A 10,000-nucleotide genomic window follows, 5' to 3' on the forward strand; every position below is an offset into this window, starting at 1 on the left:
GATTTAATCGTGTCAATATTGACCTACCTTTGAGAGCGTCCTTGAAGCCAGAACATACTGACAAGCTGGTGTTTCTGTCCAGAAATGGCAAGAAAGTTTCATGCTATTGCCTGTACATAATTATTACAATTCATTTTATTTTTGCTCATCCCATACATAATTCATTCTTGGTTATATTTCATCTTGTTTTTTTTTGTTTTTTTTTAAATAGCAAAAAATCAATAATCGTGATTAATAATCGTGATTACGAGTTTGACCAAAATAATGGTGATTATGATTTTTTCCATAATCGTGCAGCCATACTCTATAGTGTTGTTTTCCCTTCAACCCCACCCCAGGCCCTCTGCCATGCTCAAACACACACTTGTAGAGAGTTACTTGTGCACAATCCCTTGTGCTGAACAAAAAGATTACGTATTTTTGGAAAAAAGGTTCGCACACTTTGGATTTTTTCTTCTTAAAGTTATTTTTTCTTCTTATTACTCAGTGAATGAATGGATAAATAAAAAGAAGAAAAAATAACTTTAAGAAGAAAAAATCCAAAGTGTGCAAACCTTTTTTCCACAAACACACACATTGCTCACACATTGCTGAGCCAATGAATCGCAACGGCACATCATTTGCAAACGCCATGACCTGACACACATCTCCATAAATTATCTGACAGCTAGTGTGCTAGTTTACATGTGTGTGTGTGTGTGTGTGTGTGTGTGTGTGTGTGTGTGTGTGTGTGTGTGTGTGTGTGTGTGTGTGTGTGTGCGTGTGTGTGTGTGTGTGTGTGTTTAGGTCTGAGGATAATTTTCATTTTTATGTGCCAATGATAGTGACTCTGTGTGCATTTGTGTGTGCGCGCGCGCGTGTGTGTGTGTGTTTGTGAGCATGAGCTCTTGTGTGTGTGTGTGTGTGTGTGTGTGTGTGTGTGTGTGTGTGAGTGTGTGTGTGTGTGCGTGCGTGCATGTGTGTGTGCATGTGTGTGTGTGTGTGTGTGCGTGTGTGTGTGATTTCTTCAGCATCTTCTTCTGATTATGCTTCCTCTGTTCCACACTACTGAGCACCAGTGTTCCTCCTCCTCCTCTCCTCTCCTTTGTGAGGTCACGCTACAGTAGAACACGGAACATCACGCCAGCGTTCCGTCTTCCGTTCTGGACTCCTCTGGTGCATAACATCCCTCTGCTCTCCGCCATGTTGATGCACCCAGTAGTCTGCAGAGGCTGTGTCCTAGATGTTCAATCACTCACTTCAGTCACTCACTCACCTTCAAGTAGGGTGTGAGTTGTAATTCAAGAGATGTTTTTGGTAACACTTTAGAATAATGGATGCAAAAAAGCATTATAAAGACTTAACAAATAATTAACTATTGATGAACAAAACATTAACCCCTTAAGACGCGGCTTTAAACATTCGTTGTTACCAGTATGGTAATGACCAAGTCGTGGTGCATTACTAAAGGGCCTGTGTTGTGTCATAGTATTGTAGTGCTATGGTAGTTACATTTCAATGACTATTACAGCGTGCCACTGGAGGTACGGCGCACATTAAGGGGCTACCAAACGTTTGTAAATCACTAGGAAATGTAAACAAATGTTTGTAAATGACTAGGAAATATGTATGTAGATATGTACCAAACATTTACAAATTGCTTGTAAATGAATAAAATACTCTGTTATAAGGTATGTAAAATCTTGTATATATTATTTGTAGATATTTTATAAAGCATTAATAAAACTTAGCAGGCCTATATAATAACATTTGTTAATTTTTTGTTCATCATTAGTAAATTATTGACTAAGTCTTTACTAAGCAGAAATAATTATAAAGTGTTACCCTGTATCTCAATGTCAAGGATCCTGGCCTTGCTAGGACGTGAAACACTCAGTGTTTTGGAATACTCTTTAGTGAACTCCGCGGAGTATCCAATCACTGGGCGTTTTCACGTCCTAGCAAGGCCAGGATCCTTGACTTTGAGATAGAGCCAATGACTGTGTACGTTATATGGACACAAAAAAAGTTTTGAAGTGTTTAAAGCTGTTGATTTTGCAACCGTCCCTTGGTTGGAATCTACTATCTGAAATGCACCACATGATTTCAGGATGGTGCATGATATTGAGTGGTCGTTTCTGCTTAAATTCTAATTCCAACCAAGAAATCTGCTGTTTTTGTTGCAAATGAGCCTATTTTACGTCTCGTTTATACAGTAAACCTGCTTCGTGTACAAATGAAACAGCCATGACTCAATGGTTAGAGTGCTGGACTTTAGATCAGAGGGATGCAGGTTCAAATCCCACCCTTACCAGCACCTTCATCCACAGCTGCAGGGACTGTAACCAATACCCTGCAAATAACTGAAAGTTGCTTTGGATAAAAAAAAATTGTCAATAACTGAAAGTAGCTTTGGATGAAAAAGCTCCCTGTAGGTAGGGCATGCATGTGAATGGGTGAAGCATTGGACTGGGCCAGAGACTTGAGATGAGTAGCAACACAGAAAGCTTCATTCGACTCTTCGATATGATCCACTGTGTGTGAGAGAGAATGTGTGCATCTGTCTGTGGTGTGTGTGTGTGTGAGAGAGAGAGATGAAGAGAAATATAAAATATATTCCTCGTGTTTCAACTCCCTGTGTGTTTAAAAAGTGAGCATGAAAAGCTTTCGTTTTTACCTGCAAAGACACACGTCGCACTCACAATCACATATCTGATATGGAAAATGGATTTCCATCCAATGTGATATCCAGCCCAAACAAGGCGTCTCTCCTTATTCAGAGTGGCTATTTTTGCTGGTTTGCTGAGTGAAAGAATGCAATCTGCATTAGCATGGTTGTCGTAGCATGCTAAATGGTGGAGGGGAAATTGCCATTGGCATTCAAGCTAATCAGAAACCCCAGGCATCAGCCCTTGATTGGGGCGGCGTTACACACACACACACACACGCACACACATTCACAACCGTGTGCACGCATGCATGCACGCACGCACTCTCTCTCTCTCTCTCTCTCTTTCTTTCTCTCTCTCTCTCTCTCTCTCTCTCTCTCTCTCTCTCTCGCTCTCTCTCTCGCTCTCTCTCTCTCTCTCTCTCTCACACACACACACACTCTCACACACACACACACACACACACACACACACACACACACACACACACACACACACACACACACAGGCACAGATGATGAAATCTGTGTATCGTGAAGGGTCGGAAAAGGAGGAGGAGGGAGGTTTGAAAGCCTTCCCATTGTCTCAGTGCACCCAATCAGGATCTAGTCCTGGCACGGGAGCGCTAAGTGGCTGCTGGGAAATACGACTGTTCAAGATGCTTTTATGCAAAAAAGACTGGTAATAAAAAAAAGCAGCAACGCCATGCATACAACGCAATGAGTACTGTATGAGAATGGATATAGCGTATGAGAACAGTGATATTCCTGTGTACGGCAAATGTAATGTTCATGGCATGAATACATCGGCAGCTTTTCATGACGAGAACATTCATAATTGTCAACAATACGCACTTGCTGATCTTCAAGATGCTTTAATGAAAAATCGCAGCAACACAATACATACAAGAGTACTATAGAACAGTTTTTTCCCCCTGTGCACGACAGATGTAATGTTCATGACATGAATGGCTTTTCATGATGAGAACATTCGTAATCCTCAATACGCAACTTGCTGATCTTCAAGATGATTTTATGTAAAATCTACTGGTATAAAAAGCAGCAACACAATCCGTGGTGTAGTCTATGTAGAACGCAGGTATACCCACTTCAATAAAATGCTTGAATATACAGTATACCCACTTCAAAAAAGTAGACTACACCGCTGAACACAATCCACACAAGAGTACTGTATCTGAGAACAGTTCTATTCCTGTGTTCAGCAAAGGTAATGTTATTGGCATGAATATGGAGTTCATGACGAGAGCATTCGTATATTCGTATTCGTCAATACGTGCATACGTAGTTGTTGATGTCGAGAGGCTGAGGGGACGAAGAATGGAGGCAGAGCAGAATGCAGCAAACGGGAGGGTTAGCCAAGCTTGTAGGTGTGTGTGTTTGTGTGTGTGTGTGTGTGTGTGTGTGTGTGTGTGTGTGTGTGTGTGTGTGTGTGTGTGTGTGTGTGTGTGTGTGTGTGTGTGTGTGTGTGTGTGTGTGTGTGTGTGTGTGTGTGTGTGTGTGTGTTGTGTGATTCTCTCCCCGTTTCTGCACATCTGAGCTCGCCATAGGCCTACTCCCTGACTGTCCAAAGCCAAAAGCTGGTGTGTGTGTGTGTGTGTGTGTGTGTGTGTGTGTGGCAGCCTTTTCACACACCTGGCTCACACTCTATCCCCCTTCCCACAATCCACCTCTCTAGACCCACAATGCATCTCTTCTACATGTCCACCTTCCTCGGCAGTAATGGGCAACCTGGATTCATTAGTTTACAATACAGTGCCATATATTCCGAATGTCCTGGTTTTCTACTACTTGTCCAATTCAACCAGTTGATGGCCTGTTTGAATGGTCACATAGTTGAATTGGACATGTAAGACCAGGTATTTTGGAATATGTGGCACTGGATTTTAAACAAATAAATGCATGCTTCCCATCACTGTCCCCCAGTCCCCCTTGCCTCCAAAATGGGCCACATTCACAAGACCCCGATCCTCAGCAAAGCAGAAGCATTACAGTAACTGTAGCTCCCCACACCTCCATGTCGCCACCTAGTGCACGAGTGAGGGAGTGCTTCAGTGCTTCAGTGCTACAGGGCGGCCATTTTGTCTCCGACCTCTGCTGTTGCCGTGGAGGACAGTGTGTTCTGGTGGGTGCCGGTGGCAACTGTTGTTACTGTGCTGTGCTGTGCTGGTTGTCCCCAGAGCCAACTGGCGCGGTGATGTGGTGTGATGTGGTGTGGTATAGCTCTACCACTGCTGGCTTACTGTATATATATGTGTGTGTGTTTGTGTGTGTGTGTGTGTGTGTGTGTGTGTGTGTGTGTGTGTGTGTGTGTGTGTGTGTGTGTGTGTGTGTGTGTGTGTGTGTGTGTGTGTGTGTGTGTGTGTGTGTGTGTGTGTGTGTGTGTGTGTGTGTGTGTGTGTGTGTGGAGGACAGGAAAGGTAAGGGAGGAGGATGGTGTGCTGCTGCTGCTGCTGCTGCTGTTGATGAACTGCATGTTGTTTATCGCAACACCGTGCCCCTCGAACACCACCACTACCACCAACACCACCACCACCACCACCACCACCACTACTCCTTCCTCCCGCAGCAACACCAAGACACATCCCTCCGTATCTCCTACACCAGCGGTTCCCAAACTTTTCCCCCCGCGCAACCCCTTTCACATTTTAATGTGGTTTGCTCACCCCCTAAGCGAATGTTGCACCACCGCACATTTTGGGTCATCCTGATTTCCAATCAGATGATTTTTTCTGCCATCATTACAATGGACCTTACTGCATGACAAGTCTATGAGTTAGAAATTACACTTTCAACTCATCAAACAATTAAAACTACCTGACGTTCATTAATGCTGGATAAAAAAAAACACACATATCCACCATTGCTCTATTCAGCTCGTGCACCCCCTGGTGACAGGCCGCGCACCCCCAGGGGTGCACGCCCCACAGTTTGGGAATCCCTGTCCTACACTGTACGTGGGCACAGACAGCACAAGCTGGCAGTGAGGAGTCCATCTTCTCCATAACAGCTCTGTCTGCATATCCCTACCCCCTGCTGGAACGTGGAGAAAAAGCATAGCGACTGTTACTGTGCTGTGTTGTTGTGGTGTTAGTTTGTATGTGTGTGTATGAGAGAGAGAGGGAGTGACTGAGAGAGAGGGTAAGCGAGAGACAGAGGGTGGAAGAGATGTAAGTGTGAGAGATGTCTGACAAAGTCTGTCTGTGTGTTTGTTTGTTCATGCGTGTATCGTTTCTTGCTTTTCTCTTTGTGTTTTTGTCAACCCCTCTCCCCCACCCTCCATTCCCTGCCTGCCAGCCCACCCACCTTACCCTCTGCCCTCCCATCACCACCTCTTTTGCTCCCTCCCTCTCACCCATCACCACCACCTCCACTCCCCCCTAACCCCTCTTTCTCCCCCCTCCCCCCTCTCCCTGCCCCCTCCTCTCCCCCATCACCACCCCCTCCACTCCCCCCTCACCACCTCTCTTCCTCCCTCCTCTCCCTCATTACCCCCTCCACCCCCCCCTCTCCCTGCCCCCCTCCTCTCCTCCCTCACCATTCCCCCCTCCCCTCCACTCCCCCCTCCCCTCTCTCCCTGCCCCCCTCTCCCTGAACTCCCCCCCCTCTCCTGCCCCCCCTCCCCTCCTCTCCCCCCCTCACCATTCCCCCCTCACCTCTCTCCCTGCCCCCCCTCCCTCCGCTCACCCCTCTCACCCCCCCCCACACACACACCCCTCTCCCTGCCCCCCCCCCCTGTCCCTCCTCACCCCTCTCCCCTCACCCACCCACCACCACCACCACCACCCCCTCACCATTCTATCCTCTCACCCATCCTCTCCCCTCTTCCTCCTCTCCCTCACACACCCCTCTCCCCGCCCCCCCCACCTCTCCCTCATCACCCTCTCCTCTCCCCCCTCATCTTCCTCCTCCCCACCCCACCCCTCACCATTCTTGCCCTCCCGTCCTGTCCACCCTCCCCCCTCCCACCTCTCCATTCTACCCCCCCTGCCCCCCCTCCTGTCCCTCCTCAAACCTCTCCCTGCACCCACCCACCACCCTCACCATTCTACCTCCCCCCTCACCACCTCTTTTGCTCCCTCCCTCTCCCCCATCACCACCACCACCCCCTCACCATTCTATCCTCTCCCCCCTCACCCCTCACCATTCTACCCCCCCCCTTCGTCCCCATCTGCAGAACCAGGCGGAGGCTCACTACAAGGGCCACAAGCACGCCCGTAAGCTGAAGGCCCTGGACAACATGAAGAACAAACAGAGGAACCACGGCAGCGGCGCCGCGGGCCGAGAGAGGGAGCGGGAGCGGAAGGAGGAGCGGGAGCGGAAGGAGGAGAGGGAGCGCGAGAGGGAGAGGGAGAGGGAGAGGGAGCGCGAGAAGGAGAGGGAGAAGGAGAAGAAGGAGAAGGAGAGGGAGAAGGAAGGAGAGAAGGAGAGGGAGATGGTGGTGGAGGGGAAGCCAGAGGAGATGGCTGCTGCACAGGCTTTGGTGGGCACTGCTGCTGCTGCTGCTGCTGCTGTGGAGATAACAGGTGAGATGGCATGCAAACACACACACACACACACACACTCACATACACATGCACACACACGTGCACACACACACACACACATGCACACACACATGCACGCAAACACACACACATGCACACACACACGCACACATGCACACACACACACACACACATGCACGCAAGCACACACGCACATATGCACACACACATGCACACATACATACACACACACACACACACACACACACACACACACGCACACACGGATCCATTGACCCTCACTAGCTTAGCGACATACTCCCTCTTTTACAGTTTTTCTCAATTGGTTTTGTACATTTCTCACAACAGAATAATCATTCTCAGAACTTTTTGTTCAATTGTGACTTCCTGCTGTTATCTGTGCACATGGTAAAATAAGTTTCTCATAGTTTTCAGCATTTAGCAAATGCTTTCATCACCATGCAGATGGTTGTGCACAATTCTCAGCTTTTTTGTACATTATCAATTGCTTTTGTCATATCACTCAAAAAGCATTGTCACTGAATACACAAAACTCTCACCCCCCAAAACATTTAAGCCCTATGTCATAGTTTAAGTCTTGACATGCAAAATGATTTACCAAGCTGTCATAATGTGATAAGCACTGTATAATTTCCATTGGATTTTTATCTATAAATGTGATCTGAATTGGTAAATTGCTCACAGGTAAATATTGACTCTCTCTAATCAAAGGCAATAGAAGGGAAAGAGAAAACAGCCATGCAATACAACAATAGGCACTGTACTGCATTACATTAGTCTATGCCTCATGTGCCCTCTATAATTACGCTCCACGCAAAATTACAATATTTCCCTAGAATTTCACAAGACAGTAAGTGCACTTTATACAGTATCAGTGTATTGTTTCAAATTTATTTTGCTTTACAGATTTTTTTTCACATGGGCTTGCAAGACAAGTAAAAAGGAATGATAGAGGGCGCATTTTGACACCTCAACCAGAGTTTGCTGTTTTTCCTATTTTGCCATGAGAAAACATGTCAATAAATAGGTCATAGTCTAAATGTATATCTAGGACAATCTTATCTGATCAATGTAATATAAAGTCGAATTTACAACATTTCCCATCCAATCTAAACAACATTTAGCTTCAGAAAAGATCCTCAAGAGTGTACTATTCAATTGACAACATGGCAAATCGATTTGACTAGTTTGTCCATACACGGACCACACTATGACACAATGGGGGGACACAAAACTTGGGTTTTGAGCAAGAGACTTGGTTTTGCAGGTCATCCACAGTGTTTTGCCATTTGTTAAAGCTGTTTTGAGAATGAATATTGTGTTTTGCAAATTGCGAGAGAGATTCGAGAAATGTACAAAACCAATTGAGAAATACTGTAACTTGTCTTAAAACAAGACAACGCTTAACATGAAAAATAAGACACTTTACCACCTTTATAAACCCCAGCCAACGATTTTAACTGTATTAAGCCCCAAAATAGTGGCATACCCCTTTAAGATCCTACCGGATCCGGAACCGGATACTGGATCCTACGAAAGGGTTGAAACACATAGCCTACTCGCACACGTGGGCCCTTTTTATTACGATGGCTCAAACAATTTTTTAGACTCATTGGCTTACTGCCACACTGCCTGCACTGGCCGCTTCCAAAGTTCTTTCACTCCATGCAGCAATTGGGGTTGGGGGTGAAAGACTGACTGAAAAGCCTAGGCTAGAGATGCACCAGATCCTGATTTTTAGGTAACTGCCGGATACCGGATCCACTGCTTAGGATCCTGCCGGATCCGGATCCTGTGAAAAACCCTATTATCCTGCCGGATCCGGAACCGGATCTTGGATCCTGTGCATCTCTACACTCAACTCACCATTCGGTTCCTATCATGGTCTTTGACCTACGTTTCGATACACTTTTTTTGCAAATATTTAAATGTATCTTTTTAGCTGATTTTTGTTTTTCTCTTTGTCATATTTGCCAACATTATAAGATAAACGTATTAATAAAAAAATAGCATAGCTTATAGACAGAATTTTTATAAAGACTGAAATAATAATGATGGTGATTTGAAGCTTGGAAGCAGTATTGCATCACGTCATGTGGTTGTTTTCAGGACTGAAGGGTAACAGAACTTTAAAGGGACACTGTGTAAGATTTGTAGTTGTTTATTTCCAGAATTCATGCTGGCCATTCACTAATGTTACCTTTTTCATGAATACTTACCACCGGCATCAAATTCTAAGTATTCAGTATGATTGGAAAAAATGCCCTTTCCATACATGAAAAGGGGGATCTTCTCCATGGTCCGCCATTTTGAATTTCCAAAAATAGCCATTTTTAGCGCCAAAAAAGACTGTACTTGGACCATACTAGAAAATATTTGTTTATTACTCAGTAAACTTTCATGTAAAGATCAAAATTGGCAATAGACAGCCCAGTTTCCATGAGCAGCATAGTTGCAGTACCTATTTTGACCATTTCCTGCACATTGTACCTTTAAAAGGGTGTATCACGATACAGCGTTCTTGCACTGTGATACAGTATCGTATTGTGACTTGGTGCATCACGATTTCTTGGTTCGATACAATTATTGTTACAGCCCTACATGCCGTCCCACCTCTGGCAGCTGCCTTGTGATCGCCCATTAGACTCCATCATGCTCCATCCCTCCCTCCATCCCTCCATCCATCCTTCCTTCTGCCTGTCGTGTCCTCTCACTTAACTTCCTGTCTTCTCTCTCTCTGTCTTTCTGTCTTTCTCTCTCTCTCTCTCTCTCTCTCTCTCTCTCTCTCTCTCTCTCTCTCTCTCTC

General features: G+C 45.6%; 1 protein-coding gene across 1 annotated transcript in view; it reads left to right on the forward strand.

The window, feature by feature from the left end:
- znf385c (zinc finger protein 385C) overlaps positions 1-10,000 on the forward strand; it is a 119,004-nt gene that overhangs the window by 79,580 nt on the left and 29,424 nt on the right. The window contains exons 4-5 of the mRNA XM_063221009.1: positions 6,843-6,941; positions 7,029-7,191. Of these exons, the coding sequence (XP_063077079.1) occupies positions 6,843-6,941; positions 7,029-7,191 (262 nt within the window). The remainder of the gene's footprint in view (positions 1-6,842; positions 6,942-7,028; positions 7,192-10,000) is intronic.

Source organism: Engraulis encrasicolus, chromosome 17 (assembly GCF_034702125.1).
Source record: "Engraulis encrasicolus isolate BLACKSEA-1 chromosome 17, IST_EnEncr_1.0, whole genome shotgun sequence".
Lineage (NCBI taxonomy): Eukaryota > Metazoa > Chordata > Actinopteri > Clupeiformes > Engraulidae > Engraulis > Engraulis encrasicolus.